Genomic DNA, 21,668 nt, shown 5'->3' on the forward strand with positions numbered 1-21,668 from the left:
AGTAAGTTGTCAAATCATGGATTTGTTTCTTACATTTTCAAAATTTAAGAATTTTAAAAATAATTTTAAAGCATTAAAATTTGATTGATCAGTTTGTGTTTAAAGATAAGAATATTACTTCAGATACAAAATATTAAAACATTCTGAATTTTATGCCATACAATCAGAGGCACAAGTCTACAGCCGATCTTCAACTTTGTGATATTGTCATCCATCTCCTTAAAACACAAAGCAAACAAAATTAGACATGAAATAAAGTCAGTCTTAAAAATTGAGTTAGCAAAATGCCATCTCTAAATTACAAATTATAGAAACACATATCATTGAATCTACAGAAGTTGAGTCAGGACAAAAATAAAAACTGGGTTAGTGAGAATTTCAAGTTAAGGAACTTTGGCTTATAAAGAATCTACTATATAATTCTGAAAACATATTCCCAAATGTGTTTGGAAAATATGATGATGGTTTTTTCAAGCATGATGGCCCATAAAAAAAAAAAGAGAGAGAGAGAGAGAGGAGAGAACAGTAAATAACAAAATGAATTTATTACCAAAAGTTAGGTACAAACATGGTTACTTTTCAACATAATCACCATGAAGACTGAGGAATTGTCATATCTGTGGACGAGCTTTTCCTTCCCCTCTTCACAGAATCTTGCCACCAATGAATGGAGATATCATTAACGATGTTGTTTTGAAGATCGTCACTAGTCTCAAACCTCTGCTCTGCTAGCCACGTTTTCAGTTCAGGAAAGAGGTAGAAATCTTCACACATTAAAAAGTTCCAAGCTGGGTGGAAGTCTTCACCACCTTTAAACACTCAGCATATAGCCCTGATTTAGTGCCGAGCAACTTCCACCTCTTTCCTGAACAGAAAAAGTGGCTAGGAGGGCAGTGGTTCAAGACTAGTGACAATCTTCAAAACATTACGGCCCATCTCCATTCATTGAAGCAACATTCTATGAAGAGGGGAGGAAAAGCTCGTCCACAGATATGACAAATGCCTCAATCTTCATGGTGATAATGTCCAAAAGTAACCATGTTTGTACCTAACTTTTGGTAATAAATTTATTTTGTTATTTACTATTGTTTTTTTTTATGGACCATCAAAGCTTGAAAAAAACAGCCTACATAGATATAATTTTTAATTTATATAATAGAGAATCTAAATTATTATGTAAAATTTATACAAGAACTATAAAAAAAAATCTATAAAAGAAACTTTTGTTATATGAAAAAAAAATTTATGTAAATTCTCAAATAAGTAAATATAGTAATGTTTATGAAACCGTGCCGATGCTTATTCTGCAACTTGTAAATAGTTGCAGAATAAGCACCGGCACGGTTGCGCAAGAGTTGTAAATATAGTAATAATAATTTGCATACTACAGGAATATGACAAAGTAACAAAATTGAATAAGTCTGTTTTTGCCCTGAAATTATCTTTTGATGTCTGAATCAGAAATAAAATAAGGTGTATTTATAGAAATTTCTAAATATTAATATAACTTATTATTATGGCAATCAAAATTTACATTTTCAATGTTTTTATATTAGTATCAACAATATTTTTTTTTAAGATTCGTTAAATGTTTTATAGTAATTTCATAAAATCATACCTCTGAAACCAAAGGATGTATTACTGTTGATAAACAAGTTGCACCTTTTTCAATTAACGGTTTTGTAGGAGATAATGGAGATAAAGGATTCTTTTGAGGAAGTGGATATCTTTCTTGCTCACGATTATCTCTAATATCATGTGGATCTTTCTCTCTCAAAATTTCTCTTACTTCTTGCTGAGTTTGTTCTCTAGATATTTCTACTTCTCTTTTTCGTTCATATTGCCTCAGTTCTCTTTGATTCATGATCTCTCTATGTTTTTGTTCAAATTCCTCTTTACCATCTTTTTCTCTATCTCTATATTTTTGCTGTTGTGGTGGCGGTGGTGGTGGTGCTGCACTTGTTGGTCTTACCTAAAGTAAAATAATGAAGTATGAATTAATCAGAATATTTAAAAATTCAATACAAAATAGAAAAGATAACTACTGTATTCCCATTTAAAAGTCTTAACAAATGAAATTATTTAAAATAAAATATAAGTAAGACAATTGATAATAGGAACAGAGTATCTCAATTTCAGAAAAATTCAAAATTGCAAAAATGACAATTAAACAATTCAAAGGATTCAAAGTTTAACAATAATGTAACATATTTTCCAGCGTATAAGACGACCCCCGACTTTTACAGTTAAAATATAGAGTTTGGGATATACTCGCCCCTATAAGACAGACCCCCGACTTTTGAGAAGATTTTCCTGGGTTAAAAAGTTGTCTTAAACACCGGAAAATATGGTAAATTGAAAACAACTCCTAATTACCATCTGTTTATCCCTTCTAGTTATAAAATATATTTAAGTTCTATCAAGTTGCAGATATGTTTTGAGGAAAGACTGAAATGTTTATAATTACATTACCGCTATCTGTCTTACCCTTTGTAAATATATCACCTACTTTCAATTTTTCTTTCAAAACTTTATATTTCATAAAATTTTACATTATAAATGACATTATACTGATCTGTTAATAAATTATAGGAGAATATGTACTAAAATATAAACACACATTCTTTATCTGTTTTCTCTTTGTTCGAAGATGATGAATCTGTATTTCAACAAATATACAGTGATACCTCGGTTTTCCTTGATAATCCATTCGAAAACAATCGGCAAAATCTGAAACTGATGAAAACTGAGGCAATTATTTCCATATGAATCAATGTAAATCCAATTAATTTGTTCTAAACACTTCAAAATACATACCAGAAACACATTTTATAGAGAATATATATAGTGTTAAATACTAAAAGCAATAAGAAATTAATATAAAAGACTAATCCAAAGGAAAACAGTAGAATTGTTTGGCTAGACACATGGCGTAATGTCTTGTCTTGTAGAAGCTACTTGGACATGAGCTTCTAGCCTGTATCGCCTTGTGGTAAAGTGTGACGTAATTGTCATGTAATAGTAGTAGTATGCGTTTATGATGGTCGTATCAAGGGGAATAATGCCTTCCGGGAAATCCGTTTAAGGTAACTGGCCCCTATTCAGGCGTTACAGACGTGGAGAAAACCCGGAAAACTTCACATGGCCAGCCTGCCCGGCAAAGCACGAACTCATGACCGAACTCCAAGTGTTCGTGGAACAGAACAGTTGGCCAATGGTGTGCCTTCGCGAGGTAATGTTACACAACGAGAAATAACGCCACACTATGCCGGAAAATGCGTGGGTTGCCCTTTGCTTTAGCAAAATTAGCAGTGAGGTCACTTCGGCATGCCTACGAAATCCAAGACAAATTTTTTGTGAAAAAAATTGACGAAAACTGAAACCGATGATAACCAAAGTCAACGAAAACTGAAGTATTACTGTGCTCGGAAATTAGAGTATAACAATACATTTTCACAGTCCCAACAAAATTTTGCTTTATTACAATAATTTACAACCTACAGAGTTGCATGTGGAAAACTTTGTATGACATTATATAAACATCTCCTCCCACTGTGTATTTTTAATTTATTTAATGCGTAGTTGTGCTGTGATTTGTTTGAATTAAGTATGTAGGAAACATATTGCAAATATTCAAAATTTCTTTTGTTCTAAACTTTGTATTTTTTCTAATTTTTTAAACATTATTCTCTTGGCTAATAACATGAAGGTGGCAAGTATAAAATGGCCAAGAACATTTGTAGATTGTATTAAACCAAAATTTTGCTAGAACTGTAAAAAGTTAAAGGTTCATCAGTTTGCATTTTTTTCTACATGAAATTCCAGTATAGTTTAATGCAGATAAAATACAAACGTTTTTGATCTACATAGGAGATCATTTTCAGGCTAATGTGTTCCAAAATGGAATGCAAGGAAGGACTTTGTGGAATAGTCCTTTCCTTGCATTCCATTTTGGAACACATTAGCCTGAAAATGATCTCCTATGTAGATCAAAAACGTTTGTATTTTATCTGCATTAAACTATACTGGAATTTCATTTACCAGGTTGTTCAATAAGTTTTGTCGTTCGATAAAAAAAAACACAATTTTATGGTTTGAAATACATTTTATTATTCAATATAATTTCCCTGAACTTCAATACACTTGTTCCAGTGATTTTCTAATTTATGGATTCCATCCCTAAAGTGAGAATCCGGAAGACTGTCGAAATATGCTTCCACGGCTGCTATTACCTCTTCGTTCGATGAAAATCGTTTCCCACGCATGAATTTTTTAAGATGCGAGAACAGCCAGAAGTCAGAGGGAGCTAAATCTGGCAAATAGGGAGGATGTTGCAACAATTCGCATTTTAATTCGCTGATTTTCGCGATGGTTTTTTGAGCTGTATGAGAGGGTGCGTTATCTTGATGAAAAATGTTTTTCTTCTGTAAACCAGGTCTTTTCTCACGAATTTTTACATCCAGCTGGTCCAAAAGATTACAATAATAGTCTGAGTTTATTGTTTTACCAGTTTGGAGATAATCCACAAACAAAATTCCTTTTGCATCCCAAAAAAGTGATGCTAACACCTTCTTGGCCGATTTCTGGACCCTAACTCGCTTCGGAGCCGAAGTACCGGGTTCACACCACTCCTTAGCCTCTTGTTTTGATTCAGGATCATGATGGTAGACCCAAGTCTCATCCATAGTAATGAAACGACGCACAAAATCCTTTTTATTTTTTCTAAAACGCTCCAAATGTTGCTGAGAAAGTTGCATTCGAATGTGTTTTTGCTCCATAGTTAGCGAATGCGGCACCCATTGTGCACACAGCTTTCTGTAACCCAAAACATCAGCCAAAATATTGCTCACACTGCCTAATGAGATCCCTAGGGCTTCTACTAAATCTCTCTCAGTTAATCGACGATCTTCCAAAACCATATGCTGTATTTTTGCTACGATTTCTGGTGTTGATGCACTTTTTGGACGTCCTTCACGTGGATCATCTTCAAGACTTGTACGGCCACGTTTAAATTCAGCAACCCATCTTTCTACTGTTCTAATTGAAGGTGAAGAGTCCTTATACACTTTTACCAATTGTTCATGAATTTGTTTTGGTGCTACACCTTCCAAAAATAAGAATTTTATCACTGCACGATATTCAATTTTTTCCATTGTAAAAAAATACACTGACACATCAACTTTGAACAGCTGCAAATATAGAAATGAGTTGACAGATCTACATAAAACTTCACACGTGTTTATAAAAAAGTAGTACTATTTTTAGAGTAATAAAACGACAAACCTAATAGCGCCATCTCTTATTGAACGACAAAACTTATTGAACAACCTGGTATAAGGTTCATCAGTTTGGAATAAAGTATGTCAGAAAAAACGCAGTCTTAGTGTTTGAAACTGTAAAAAGTTGTTATAGTCTGACCTTCCTGTTCCAGTTATCTTTGCAAGTATAAGAAAATATGTATTTTTATTTTTTTGTTTGTCTTAAGTTAATTCAAGCATATTAATTCAAAAAAGCAGTTATACTTGTCAAATCAAAATTGTAAGAATTATATATTCCACAAAGTTGCATACTTTCTACATTATATATAACTTATTAATGTAATACCAAGAGAAACTTATCAGAAATCAAGATGGATATATTTTTGTTTGGCATAAAAAAACCTCTATTGTCAATATATTCTTTATTTACACATCAAACTTGAAGTTATTTTATTTTTTGGATCAAGAATAGAATTATTTAAAACTAATACATTTTATTACTAGCTCATTTTTACAATATTCATTTCTTCTGCTAAATCAGGAATGTTTCCAATTCTTTTAATTAAAAGTACTAATAATTTTAATAATAAAGTTTTATCATCTGGTTCTTAAATTCTGTCAATAATATTTTAGAGAACTGTTAAAAGAAACTGATGTCAGAAAATTTCAAAACCTATTCAACAGATGAGCAAACCTATTTTAAAAAACCTATCTAAAAAAATAACTACATTGTTTGTCTTTTTAAATAGTACATTTTCTATTTTTACTTCCATATACGTCAACATATATTACTTTATCTTAAATTACAGATTATGTTTGACTTACCTGTATGCTAAACTGTCTATATTCTAGACATATTATATATCCAAACTATTATATCCCCTGCTCACAATTCTTTAGATGATAAAAGTTTATTAATAATTTCCCCAATATTTTCAACTTTATACTTTTTGAATCAAAATGCCAACATTTTTTTTCATGCCATCATGAAACCACTTAACAGATGAAAGTAAATTATAATATCAGATTTTTTTTAATTGATTAAATCAAAATAAATTACAAAATTTTCATGTTTAAAGCTATTTTATTTGTATTAAGAACACAGATTTTCCAGATGTTGTAAATTATATTATACTGTAGTTCTAGAAATTAAAGCATTGAATGCTTATAGCATTAATATTCCAAAATTACTTGTTTATTGAAACTAAATTCAAAACAATTTTAATAAAAAAGTAATTATTTTTTAAATCAATTTTATGAACTGACCTAATCAAAAGAAAAATCAACTGGATTGAGTTTCTTAACTTTATTGTAAATTGCAGTTTATTATTAATTTATTTAATTAGAAATTTTATGCAATTTTTTCTCTAAATGTGACTGGAGTAGTGCCAGACTATGCCATGCAACATGATGCAAATAGATTAAGGATAGAACCCTTTTTGATAATTAGTATTATGAAATTTTTCAAAAAAGAAAAAAAAAATATTACTAATAATGATAATATTAGGGTTGTTCAAAAATGATTAGAATCTTCCCATAACTCCAGAATAGTAACAATTTGTAATATATATTTTGAGTGTGCACTACAGAAGTGCTAGTTGCTAACAGATGAAGCTGCTGCACTGCAAAGGAAGAAAGGTGCGTAGTCAGTCATGCTGATATGCAAGCAAGTTTGTGGGCAAGGTAAAATAAAAACACAGAAGCAAATAATCATGGATAACATAGACTGTGGTTTCTGTGGAGGAAAGGAGTGACTGCATTGGACATCCACAGAATGTTAGCAACCATGTGTGGGAATGGTGTACCAGATTGCAAAACCATATTGGAGTTCAAAAGCAGCAAGAACTGTGCTGAAAAAGGCAAAAGCAGTAGATGGCCAGCATGTGCATGCAAACCAGACAACAGCCATCACATGTCTGACTTGGTGGACAGGAGAATCACATTCAATGAACTCAAAGATGCAACATGTCTGTTGCATGGAACTCTGCACACCATCATCCATCAGGACTTTAAGACGAAAAATATTTAAACACAACACAGAAGCAGTATTATATGGAGACATGACAACTTCTGCAGCACAGATCAGTAAAGTTCTTGAGTGTCTGGTCACAAGCAGTGAGTCATGGCACACTGGGTGCTCTCAAGCCAAGAAGCTAATGATGACTATTCCGGGATCAGGAGGGATCCTGTTGGTTTGGCTACCCTCCAGTGAGAGCATCAACAATGACTATAGCAATTCCAACATCCAGCAACACTGCCCCAGGAAATGGGGATACTTCTACCAGCCACATTTCAGTTGCCATCATGCAGGCTCTGGGTTATACCATGCTGTAGTATCCACCATATTCATATAAATATAACATACAACATTTTAACTTTAGCAAAGGATCATTAATTAATTGCAGATCTTATACCGAGTGACTATTCTCTGTTCAATGCAATGAAAGAGGCAGTGCATGGTGAGAAGTTCTCCAATGATGAGCTTCAGTGGCTGTCCAAAAGGTGTTGCTGGATATCTGCCAGAATAATAGCAACATTGTACAAACATTGGTGGAGAATACCTTCTAATGTAACATGCACTCACTATGTCCTATTAAATGGTTAGTGTAAAGAAAAACTTAGTGCCAATCATTTCTGAACAACCTATATATAATACTCAAATATTTTGGATGAACTTTAGATTACAGATAAACAGAACTGTGGTTCTAACAATTGGTTGTATAAATTCAGTTCAATGTCGGCTAGCTATAGTACTATACATCTTATATTTTATTTAACCTGACTGAAGAGAACTGAAAATTTGGTTATACAAATATATTGGATAAAAGTGTTTATTTCCTAGTTAGTTGATATATTAAAGTGTTTAAAAAAATTCAAAATTTCATAGTTGGTATAAATAACCAGAGTTGAGTTTCCCATCTAGGAATAGTTATCTTTTACCAAATTCCATTTAAAATGAAAAGATTCTACATGCAAATCAAATAATTATGTCATAATAGATTTTCTGAAGATTAAGAATTGTACATGTAACAAATGCCAAGGTCAATTTATATTTTTCATTTATATTGTGAATGTAAGGAGTTGGAAGAGGTCAGAAAGAAGTGTGACATAATATAAATTATCCATCAAGTTACAAAGTTATTTCAAGATAGTTCAACACTGATTAAGACTTTATAAAATTATTTTCTGGCTATGTTAATATAAAGAATTAACATTTGCTAAAGTTAAAATGTTGTATGTTATATTTATTTGTTCAAAGGTAAAAATAATCTTTTACTTTGCATGATCTTCAAGCAATGTATTCCCTATTAAATGAAGATTTGATATGATTTGATTTAAATAAATGAATAAATTTCTAGGGAATTGAGTAAACATTTTTAAAGTTGATTACATATTCTGATAATAATTAAAAATTTAAAAATAAGAAAAATATTCTTAGATAATATTGAAAATTCAGAAATACTTTCATCATTTACAATGAAATCTAATTATGCTATTTATTACACAAGATGAAAAAGCCACTGTAAGAAAGTTTTGAAGAGCAAATATAGAAATACCCATTCTAGAAATGGAAAATGTCTTAGCAATAAGCAAATTTTAAATGGTTTGTTACATAGAAATGTTTATTTTGAAAAACATCATTAATTACCCTGTTTTATTTTAGTAATATTAACAATTTAATAATCCAGATTTTTTATAAGTTTATTCAATTTAAATTTTAGTTTAAATTGCTTTTATAAATTAAATTTTATTCAAGCTTAACATTTAGAAACTTATATTTCTCATATTGGAATGCCAATATAGTTTTAAACAGATTTAAACTTATAATTTAAGTTTTGTAAATTGAACTATTTATTAGTGATGTAACGAATATTCGGATACTACCCAGTATTCGGCCTGTTCGGCCGAATACCAAATATTTAAATCACTATTCGGCCGAATACCGAATATTTAATCACTATTCGGCCGAATACCGAATACTTAAAAACAGGAGTAAGAAATAACAAAAACACAGTAGATTAATCATTTTGGAAACTTTTATTAATGCTAAACATTAAATTATAATTATTAAAGTTAATAAGAGATAGCGTCTAACTCTAGTAAATTATTTCGTAATTAAAATAATAATATAGTCTTTACCTAGCCCGATATCTTATGGCATTGATGGCAGTACGTTAGAACGTATCGGGCATTAGTGTTATTGTTTAGTTAATTATGTTATATTCGTATTCTTGTATATTTTAATATTTTTTACGATATTTTAAAATGATTTACGAAACCTTTTATTGAAACTTATCGTATTTAATGAAATAATTATTTATTTCTAGAAGATGAGTAACTAATATATAATTTATTTTATATATAAAGTAAAGAATGAGCATTTCTCATTATATGCAAAAGATAACATTTGAAATCATGTTAATTTTAAAAATATTGACAAAAACAATAGCAACAAAATATCACAAAACTTCACAAATAGAAACCCCCCAATAATATATTTGAACTGTTCCACAACTGGGGAGAAACAAGACCATATGTCCCCACTAAAGTATATCCTTAGGGTATTATTCAGTCTACAAATACGTAGTAAAAATAAAATTTTACTGCTTAATTAAAGAGTTAAAAAGATCGATTGCAAATAAAATAACTTGTAAGTTATAACTTACATCTAAATACCAACAACTGCCGAATCATATCGGGCTATTTACGGCTATTACATAAATTATAAACCATCAATTTGGCACTAGAGGTAGACGTTAGGCTTCATCTCATATTAACTTTAATAATTATAATTTAATTAATTAATTTAAACAATTTAGACCTACTGGAAGAAAAAATCGTAGTGACAGCAGGCCAATAGAGAGGAGGGTGTGCGTTCCTTGCCATTATGCGGTTTGCGTGCCAATTTTTGTACGTGCGTTAATCAAGCCGAATAGTTTGGCTGAATATTCGGCTATTCGGCCACGCTCCTGGCCGAATATACTATTCGTTACATCACTACTATTTATATATATTATTGGGCCTGATGACAATAATAATTATTAAAAGCGTTTCCAATTATCTGTTGGCATGCTGAATTATCCAAATTTAAATACACAGAATTACTTTAGAACTAGTTTATTAAAAATTCTCAAAAGTTATTACTACTGTAACTATAATATGTTTGACAAAAATAACTATAAAATAAAAAAAGTGCTTATGTATTTAAACAAATTGAGTTAAAAAAATTGGATCTGACTGTATTAGAAAATAAATACATCTTACGTCTATGTACAAGAAAAACAAAATTACAAATCAATATAAGCTATATACTAAAATACTATTTGGTTAAACTGCATATTAAAGTTTTTGGTTGAACAACTGAAAATTAAATAATATGATGATTGTTTATTACATCTTACATGTTGAATAAATAGAAATAATTTAAATTTAGCAGTTATTTCTAAAATTAAAAAAAAATTAATTAAAAAACAATATATTTCACATTCAATCTGTAAATCAAACTTCAATGTTTAATTTTTGAAACTCAATGTGTTAAAAAAATTGAGGTAACTGCTAAAGCTGACAACGTATTTTATTACAAACTTTGAATTTGAACTATTTCAAAACTGTTGCATTAATTTAACAGGTCAAATAAATCAATTGATCTAATAAACAAAGTAGAAGAATATTTTATTTTAAATTCCATATTTAAACATTTTTAACTTTAAAGAAATTTTGATGTTAATTCATAAAATATCTTTATAATGTTTACAATTAATAAATAATACTTAAAATATAAAATTTAAGATAAATAATAATAATCGTAACTATGTATTTAAGTAAAATAAACTCAAAAAGAAAATGCTCTTTAATTCTTGGACTAATGACATCAGCACAAATCTACATATCAAATTTTGTTTCTAATCATGATCATATGCATTCTTCTGTATGGATCTTAATTTCTTTCTTAGAGATAAAAACTTTGTTATGATTATACTAAATGATATTTGAGGCATAAAATACTTTTATTTAATCAATTAAACTAAATTCAAGAATTTTATGAAAATTTGTCAATATTAAAAGTATTTCAAAAACTTAAAATAATAATTATATTAACAAAAGCAAACATAAAAACAATTTTATTTTTGTATTTACATACCAATTGTGACCGTCCTTCCATCTGTCTGTAATATAAATTCTCTTTATGAGAGAGAGGTGATAATGGAGTGGCAGTAGAGTCACCATTTTGTTGTTGAAGTTTAATTTGTGTAGACAATTTTGTAGGTTTTACAACAACAACATTATTATCATTTTCAGCAATTGAAGGCATATTAAGTTCTAATGAGTTTGGAGTTTTCACAGTTCCCAAATCCCAACGCCAACTTTTCCATGTATCATTCATCTTGGATTCATCACTAAATAATTTATTTAATAATATATTAATGTAAAATAAAGTAATACATTAAAAAATTTTGAAGAAGAAATATACTTATATTTCAGTTGAGAAATAAATAAATATATATACATACATACAATAAAACTAATATATTAGAAAATCTGGCACAAATTGATTTTTATAAATTTACATTTCACTTTTTATTTTCATGTTGTAATAGCTCGAGGTAACAGTGATGTTACATAAATTCTAAAAGAATAAAATCCATAAAACAAGAGAGAATAATTTGCAAAGGCCTTATAGTACCAAGTAAAGTGATAATATCACAATTATTTTTTTTTTAATGTTGCTCATTATACAAAAGAGCCCAGACCTAGTTTAAAATTTCATCATCAACTCAGTTGGAATACACTTTAAAGTTGATCAAATTAGCCATAATGTTGTCAACTTTCTCAATATGAACATCTTTGCTTAGAAGACTGTTATTGCACAAAAGTGTATATAAATTTAAGTTAATGGGCTTTTGTTCATTAACTTAAATTCATATAATGTATATACTGGAAATCTTGTGACACAATGTCTCACAAATTAGTGGCCTATAAGAAAAGTGTGATAACACACTTATCTATTCATAGACAAGAATTCTTGTACAAACAGCACTTCCACATGGATTCCAATTCTCAGTAGTTAAGAGGACTCATTAAAGGATAACCAAATTAATTGTTGTTGTACCTGGAAATAAACCAACTAAATCAAATATCCACTAAAGATAGATGTATGCTGAGGAATGATTTTAGAGTTGGCAAGACTGATGTGAAGTCATATTTGCATGTATCAGGCCTGCACAAGTATACTACCCAGTCAGATTTAACTACCCTGTCAAAGGTGAGTATAGTACTTCACTGACAAAATAACTTTATCACTGTACAGCTAGTGATAAAGTTATTTTGTACCACACTAAGATATTTACTGTTAGGTTTTGTATGTTCTAATCAAACACATGCAGACATAGGATAATTGGGTAAATGTAGATGGACAACTCAATTTGTGTTACATCATGGCAAGTTACTGACTTCAAGTGCAAAGCACTATCAGTCCAAAACAAATTGGATATAACAAAAGTAGATACAAATCCTGACAATATGTACATTGCCATGGCTAAGGAATTGAATATGCCAATGTCTACTTCGAATTCCATCATATCAAAACAAAGTGCAGTTTCACTTTGACATGATGGAACCAGAAATGTCTGTAAAGCTCAAAAAAGTAAAATAGCCAAAATACAAAGAAACTGAAGAAAAGTTGCTTGAATGGTTCATCAAACAAACCTATGCAATGAACATTTCAGTTAATGGCACTATCCTTCAGACTCAAGTTAAAATTATTGCTGCATCTTGCAGATGGATTAACCAATTCAAAACAGGTGTGGTTTGTCTTATGATGCTATATCAGTGGTGTGAGGAGGCATGGACACTGAGCAAATAGATTAATGAAAAAACACAGTTTTTCCAACAATAATAGCAGATTACAATTCAAAGAATTTATACAATGTTGATGAGTGTGCAGTTTTCTACAACATGTTATCTGATAAGACATACACACTAAAAGGTGAAACTTGTAGTGGAAGCAAATACAGCAAAGAAGGGCTGACAATACCTGTTGGAGCTAACATGGATGAGAGTGAAAAGTTCCAATTGATCATAATAGGTAAGTCAGCAAAACTAAGTGGTTTTAAACATATGTAAACTTTTCCTTCCACTTCTTAACAAAGCTTGAATGACAGACAGCATCTTTGAGAAGTATTTAAGAGCACTTGATGCTAAGATAAAAAATAGAAAGATAGTCTGTATTGATTGATGTGCTGCACATCCAAAGGACATCAACCTGATATATATCAATTTGCAATTTCTTCCTGCAAACATTCAGTACTCCTGCTTATGGATCAAGGTTATAAAACTTTTGAGATATCATTACTGTAAATGGCTTGTTTATAGATTACTGCAGCACATAGAATGTAATTTGGATGTGAAAACAAACTCACCATATTAAATGAAATACATTTTCCGAGTGCAGTATGGGAATCTGTTCCAAGCAAATCATTTCAGGAAGACAGGTTTTGTGAAGAAAATTGCAAATGATGTTGAACAACCAGCTATAAATGTGAATAAAACTGATTTGCAGGAATACAGTGAGGATGAAAATGATTAGCAGCAAGTGCAGGACATACTAGGGTTCAATGGCAACTTTAATGATTGCATTAATGTTGATGATAATACTCTGGGATGTGAAATTCAGAGTTTGGAGAAGATCTAGGATGCAAACAATGCAAGTAATAAGAGTGAAGAGGATGAAGGGTCCAATACAAAGCTTTTCTGAAGCATCTCAAGCATTTTTGAGTCCAACTATGTAATGACACACAATTTCAGTGTGTGTATCATTACATAGTTGGACTCCAAGATGTGTCAGGTATAGTTATTAATGCTTAAGTGGACTAGACTCAAACATTAAAAGTAATGTTGTGGAGTCAGTCACTGGAGTGAGATTTTTAGGCAGAGTCAGTAAAATTCTTTCCACTCTGACCTTTATATTTTACCAATAGTAAAATTCAAGTATAAAAAATACTTTTTAATTAGTATCTAAACAAATTTTTTAGAAAATGGACAATTTGATGAATATATTTTTTCATATCTAAATTTATCTATAAAGGCCGTAGCTTTTAATTTAAATGAATATATTTATTTCATCTAGAGAGCTGTACCCTCTAAATTTTTAATTTAGCCATTTGACTAATTTAAAATTATTTTATTAGTTTTATCAGAAAAGTAATGATAATTACTCTGAAAATTAAAAAAAAAATCCATTATTCTAATTTAAAGTAAAAGAAAAAAACATTGGAGAAAAATCATAGTAATGTTTGTGCCATTCCAACTATAATGGTTTTTCCTCAGTGTAGTAGCTTCCCAACAAGATATGGGTTGGCACAACTCTACAGTCTGACTCAGGATAATACATATTTTTTTTTTCTTCTAAAATTCATTTTTTAAAATTCTACTATATACAAGGGTCATTCAAGGTTAAGCAAGACTTTTGGGCCTATGATTTCAAAAAGTAACTGTAGCACGATGAAACCCAAACAGGAGGGCGCATTATCCATCCGAAGATTTTGATAGCAAGCATGATGTATTTTGCACATGCATAGCAGTTTTAGCGATTATGGTGGAAGGTAATGTATCCACAATGGTGGAACAGCGGTGGTTAATCAAATTTCTCATAAAGCAAAAAGTTAAACTTGCTGAAATTTTGAGAAGATTTGAGTGCACAGTATGGGGAACAAATGCTATCGACCCTTAAACGACCCTTATACTTAATTTCCTACTGACAGTTGAGTAAACTCAACTATTTCCAACAATATCTAAAGCCAGAAAAACTATTTTACAAGCCAATTTATTACATCATTAAATTGTTATTTTCTGCATTTTATTGTATTTAATTTTTTTCATAAAATTAAATACAATGAAATGTATACATCAATAATTCTATTTGTGGATACATGGCCTTGCCAGCCAGTAACCATGTATCCACAAATGGAATTATCACTAATCACTAAAACTTGCAACAGCAAGTTTTGTGATTAGTGATAATTCCATTCAGTAGTCCACATGATGTTTAGATTCATCAGACAAGTGTCTGATGAATCTAAACATCATGTGGACTACTGAATGGTAACACACTTCCTCACCAGGACCAACTTGAGGCTTCTAGTCTTACATAAGGACGAGAAATTTGTGCTGTGTAAAAACGATGACTTCCTCCTCAGGATCAACCAGTTTCTTTCCCAATCACAATCCTTGGTGCTAAGTGAAGATTCTACACCAACAATTCTATGGAAAACGAGAACAATAGGTGTGATATTGGTCTTAACTGGGTGTCTTGATCCTCCCTCCAATGTTGCATGTCCCAGGTTGTTCTTTAAGCCAAAAATGCATAAGGTTGGCTTGGCCATTGAGACCACTTGTTTACAAGTGCTCCTATCCTACCTATTTTTTAGAAAAGGCACAAGCTAAATTTCTCTGCACACTGATCCTAGACTAACCCTATATTACTCCCTTGTCCTTGGTTTCTAAATTCACCATCACTTTGATGGTACAGTACAAACCATCACATACAGCTTCTACAAACTGGATGTAGTATCTTTGTACCCTTTGGTGACAACTTTCAAAGTTGTAATGCTTGTCAATTCGCTACTCTTCAAGAAGGGAACAACAGATACTGGATATACATGATGCACTGATCTTCACAAAGCACAACTACTCTTGTTTCAATGGAAAAATTTATTTACAGAAATAGCAGTCCCATGGGTTCCCCTTTATCTGATGTTCTAGCATAACTGATCATGAGAGAAATATAGCACAGAACAATCAATTTCCTAATTGCCATCCACTACTTGCTGTTGTACTTGCTATGTGAATATCAACATAATGCATGAGAGGATTCAGATGAGACTTTTCTTATGTTAGAACAGAAAATATCCAATGCATACCCCTCTATAAAAACTTCACTTGGAAAAAAGAGGTTAATGCAGCAATAGCATTCTTAGATTTGCCCATACATAGATCACCTGAAGGGCTACTATTCTCAGTTTTCCATACATTTAATAAGATGCCTCATATTCCGACAGATAGGCATCAACATATTGCAAACCTTTGCAATATGTTGATGCCAATCATTAGAAATTTTAGATAAAAATATTCAGATATTCAGTGATAGCTTTCTTATAAAAGGAATCATAGTGTGACATTTTAAAAGAAGTAAAGGTGTGAGTTAGAGTTGCATATTTGAAATTTGCTGGAGTCAAACTTTGTTTACTGACTCCACCACAATGGTTAGAAGCTTGCACTACAAACAATAAGCAGGCCATTCTAGATCAGTAGTTTAAAAAACTGTAGCTATTACATTTCATTGTATCCTTTTTGTGATCAAATATCTGGATTAAAAAAAGTTGTTTTCTCATTCCTGCCTAACATGTTTTCCCACTTAAGTCATTTTCCCAAGCTGGTCTCTTTAAAATGTATTAACAGGAATTTACAGTAACTGACATTTAACTATTGTAAGTATTAATAATTTTAAATATATATATATATGTTATATGTTTTCCATTTTATCAAAAATAGTAAGATTTTTTTTGTGAATAAGGTAAAGTGACTTATTAAAACAAAAAAAAAAAAATTCGTAAAAAAATTAAACATGTCTAAGAAATATATTCGAAATAATAAGAAACTTACGAATCAGAAGCTTCTGAATCACTATCACTTTGACCACCTCCAGCAGCTTTCCAACGTTTATATTTTTCTATAAGATCAATTAAGTATGAATTCTTCTTTGCTTTTCGAATAAATGGAAATTTCAGAAGTTCTTTGGCTGTAGGTCTCTAAAGTATTACATAAAAACTTTATTTATAGATAATGAATGGAAAAGGAAAAAAAATGTAACGTAAAAGACATATAACATTAGTCATTAAAAGACAAGGAGTAACAATATTTTTAGCATCACTAAAAATAAGCTGTTATTTTTGATTTTGTTGCCAATATATGTTAAAATGTCAAGTTTGATATTTTTAATTTCTTTAAAAATTTTATATTTATAAATATCAAACACAACAAAATTAAATTTTGCTTCAACTCTACATTAGACTTTAATTTAGAATTATATTAAAATTAAGAAAATATATATATTTACATTTTCAGGATCTTTGTTCAAACATGCTTCCACAAATTCCTTGAATTGCTTGTTGTAATTCCCAGTTAATTGTGGAGGATTATTTTTAGGAATTAAAAACAAAACTCTCATTGGATGAAGATCAGAATTTGGAGGTTCGCCTTTAGCTAATTCAATAGCTGTTATACCTAAACTCCAAATATCTGCCTATAAATGAAAATATAAATTTTTGAGATAATTTTTAATAAAGAAAAACAAATCTTGTACATTAGAATAGTTACTTTGGAATCATAAGCTGATTGTTTTATAACTTCAGGTGCCATCCAGAAAGGTGTCCCAACAAAAGTATTTCTTTTGCTAGTTGTATTTGTTAACTGACCAGCAACTCCAAAATCAGCTAATTTAACATCACCCATTTCAGACAATAGGACATTGGCAGCTAAAATAAAATAATTATTAATATTGTATTGTTTTAAATGAATTTATTGCTTTTGCTAACAAACCCATAACAAAGTCAATTCTTAAAGCAAGAAATAAACATTCAAAGGGTAAAGGATACAAACTTAAATTTTATAATCATTTTGAACATCAAGCAGAATAATACAATGAATGGCTTGATAACATAAGATAATATTTCATATAAATTTGGCCATGAAATATCATGACCTAATATTTTTATAACTGCCAAATATTTGAATAATTACTTAATCTGAAGGGAATAAAACATGAAAATTAAATTTACAAAAATAAACTTACTCCTTCCTGATCAAATAAATAAATATATCAATTTTTGTATTTCTTAATACTCTTTGTGGACAACCAGAGAATGAATTTCTCCTCTCACTTGTTACTGGTCATACACAGTAACAGTATTTCCTCTTGTGTTTTTTGTAAAAAAATTAAAAGGCTGTTTCTCTAATGACACGGATTGTCGTCAACAGAGATGCATTCTTTCCACTTTCCATTTGTGAATATTTTTATTATTAGTATTTTAAAAACCATATTTATATTAGCTTTTTTCCTAATTTGCAAATATGGAATATTTCTAACTGTGCATTATTATTATTACTACTACTATTACTATAAGCATGAATAGCTTTCAGGAGCTTGAATATTTTAAAAACCTTCCTAAAAACCTACAGTGTTTCATCAAGATGTTAATTTTTGTTTCCATGGAAATTTGGAAATTGTCTATACACATTTTTTAAATTATATATAATTATCGTTAACAATTCTTTCTGAATACCTTTTAAAGTTTTTATCTTACAAAAACATTACATGACTCCAAGTTTAATAAACAACATAATAATAAATTTTCATAATTTCTTAATTTAAAAAAATTTGAATTTATGTACAATTAGTTAATTGCATGATAACTGACAATGGTAATACTCTGTTCTTTTTACAGTCCATCAAGAACTCTAATCTGGTTCTAACCATAGTGAGGCTACTGAGTGTTCTACTATATATATTTTAGCTGGCATCACTAATGAGAAGAAAAAACAACAACAACACAAAACACCAAGATGTGTTAAATAACATACTCCGAGAACCTATATCCGGTGTAACAAAAAAAAATTTTTTTTGTTGTTTTTTTCGTCATACTGGATATAGGTTCTCTGAGTACTTTATTTAACACATTCCAGTGTTTTGTGTTGTTGTTGATACCAACTGACAAATTTACCAACTAGCTATTAATGTACAGAATATTTATGACAATGTAAAAAGTAAATCTAACAGTTTCTGTTTAAAGCAAAATGTTATTACTTGACTCACTCGAAGAAATTAAGATTGGATTGCTATAATAATTTAAGAAACTTACAAAATCATAAAAAGTATCTTTTTTAGGGAAGATCTTATATATTACATGTTAACATTAATTCTTTAATGATGTGAACCAGTTATGGATCTTTTCAGGTAACATCCATAACTGGTTCAGTTCATTAAAAAATTAATACAAGTAAAACAGTGAAGCCATTCTTGGGATGAGACTATGTCGCAGAGAGCGCGAGTAATGCATGTGCAAATCTTGCACTTGCACCTGTTTGTAGAAACAGTCGCAGCCTTTTGTATTTTATTTTGACCTGGTTCTCAGTCCCCTGACTACCTACAAGTCTGGTTTATTTTATGTGTGTATGATTTTGACAAATACTCTGTGCCAAATTGCAACTCCTGACATGTACTCCTTCATACCTCTAAGGTGTGCAGCTGTTGACAGCAGTGCAATTTTAGAGACAAGACAGTCTCATCAATTAACATGTAAAATTATTAATTGGTGTCTAGTATTTGCTTTTTCCTTTTAATATTACTACTATAAAAGAAACAAAAATTTGTAAGATATTATTTAAGAAATATTTAGATCATAACAAAAACTATACCTTTGATATCTCTATGTAATTTCCGTTCTGAATGTAAATAATCTAAACCTTTTAATACTTCTCGAAGTATTATTGCAATATGCATTTCTTCAAATTGTCCTGCTTTCATTAAATCAAGAGCAGAGCCACCTCCTAAATACTCCATAATGATCCATAATTTGGTACCCTGAAATTTAAGTAACTTATAGATACATATTGAATGCATAAAAATATCTAAAATTAAATAATCAAACAATACTGCCAGATTTTAATTTGGCTGTAATACGACTAATTAATTATAAATATATTACATAATTTGAATAATTTAGGTGGTTAAGCTGTCATCTTGTATTAAATTTAATAATTAGGAATAAATAAATTTATTTAGAATATTCAACACATTGAAAATATTGTCTTTAAAAATGTTTTGTGATGTACATTAAATTTCTCTTTAATAAAATGTTGTTCTTAGTAGTTATTTCATTTAGTTTTACTTTAGTAAACATTATATACTATAACCCATCATTCTTAATGGGCAAATAGATTTAAATTAAAATGCTGAACTAGTCTATCTACAGATCCCAATCCCCATCCCAATGTTGCAGACCTAGAAACACTGACTGGTTCATTTTTATTAGAATGAATAGCAAACCATTGTAATCAAAACACATGAAATATTTATAAAAGTAAAATATACTTACTAGATCATTGACTAAAAGTTTAATTTTATAACATCTATAACTATATTGCATTCAAGAAAATAAAGATAAAAGTTGTTATGATAAATAAAAATGAAATTCATAAACTGTAGAATATCTTTTACAATTCTATAAAAATAATAAACTCAACATTTAATCACTAAATAAAAAAAAATAAATTTTGTACATCTGTACTTGTTATGCTTGAAAACAAAATCAATTTGTAAATAGTTGAGGTCCATAAAAATAGAAAAATTCAGGTTGTTAAATAAATAGAAGCCTATCTTTATTCAAATTTATTAATTAGCTGATTAACTCAATCATTAAGTTATAATTCATTAGTTTGTTCAATTTATAGTTTGAGCTAAAATAATTAAATATTCAAAACTGCCTTTATTACCTTGAGATAAGATCCAAAGTATTTTGTAACAAAAGGGCTATCACATTGTGACAATACCATGATTTCTTGTTGAATATCTTCAATTTCATCTTCAGCTTCTTCCAAATCAATTATTTTAATGGCTACTACTTGTTGAGTTCTGTTATCAATTCCTTTGAATACTTCCCCAAAAGAACCTTTGCCTATCCTTTCTTGTTTTGTAAAGATAAGCTCTGGATCCACTTTCTACAAAAGAAATATTAATTATTATTACAATAAAACAAATCACTACAATATTTTATAATAGTAATTACTAATAATGTATAAATTACATAGATAAAAAAGAAACTAATTAACTTATAAACTTATTAAAGCTAAATAAATTTAACTTTGTTAAATAATATGCTAAAACAGGACAATTTTATGTTATCTTCATTAAATAATGAAATTATTTCATTATACATAATATATTGGTCTGTCTGTATCAAAACATTAAAAAAAAATTAATTGCTATTCAACTACTAAATACACCGGGTTGTATATAAACTTCTTATTTGAACCCAATTAATCGGAGTAGATAGATTGTTTCTCAGGTGCTAACGTTTTCGATGCCCCTTCTGGGCTCTTCTTCTTGTATATAAGAAGAGCCCAGAAGGGGCATCGAAAACGTTAGCACCTGAGAAACAATTTATATACTCCAGTTAATTGGGTTCAAGTAAGAAGTTTAAAAATTAATTGAACTGAACACCGAAGATTAACAAACACAAAGCTTTGTAAATATTTATATTAAGTTTGACTTTTTAAATTGTAATTTTTTATTTTCAATTAAAATTCTTTAAAATATCTCTAAATTCAAAATATCTAGTATCCACAAAATTGCAA

The 21,668-nt window shown here is 29.7% G+C and overlaps 2 protein-coding genes across 3 annotated transcripts in view; both read right to left on the reverse strand.

Moving 5' to 3' along the window:
• LOC136989101 (uncharacterized) overlaps positions 1 to 21,668 on the reverse strand; it is a 246,419-nt gene that overhangs the window by 116,396 nt on the left and 108,355 nt on the right. The gene's annotated exons all lie outside the window — the stretch shown is intronic.
• Positions 1 to 21,668, reverse strand: part of GckIII (Germinal centre kinase III) — a 65,788-nt gene that overhangs the window by 3,024 nt on the left and 41,096 nt on the right. For both annotated transcript variants that reach the window (XM_067287144.1, XM_067287143.1), the window contains exons 2-8: positions 20,808 to 21,032; positions 19,731 to 19,896; positions 17,634 to 17,791; positions 17,374 to 17,559; positions 16,920 to 17,065; positions 11,401 to 11,656; positions 1,619 to 1,972 (exon numbers count right to left, since the gene is read on the reverse strand). In XM_067287144.1, coding sequence (XP_067143245.1) covers positions 1,619 to 1,972; positions 11,401 to 11,656; positions 16,920 to 17,065; positions 17,374 to 17,559; positions 17,634 to 17,791; positions 19,731 to 19,896; positions 20,808 to 21,032 — 1,491 coding nt within the window. The remainder of the gene's footprint in view (positions 1 to 1,618; positions 1,973 to 11,400; positions 11,657 to 16,919; positions 17,066 to 17,373; positions 17,560 to 17,633; positions 17,792 to 19,730; positions 19,897 to 20,807; positions 21,033 to 21,668) is intronic.

Source organism: Centruroides vittatus, unplaced genomic scaffold (assembly GCF_030686945.1).
Source record: "Centruroides vittatus isolate TY-2023 unplaced genomic scaffold, ASM3068694v2 scaffold_435, whole genome shotgun sequence".
Classification (NCBI taxonomy): Eukaryota; Metazoa; Arthropoda; class Arachnida; order Scorpiones; family Buthidae; genus Centruroides; species Centruroides vittatus.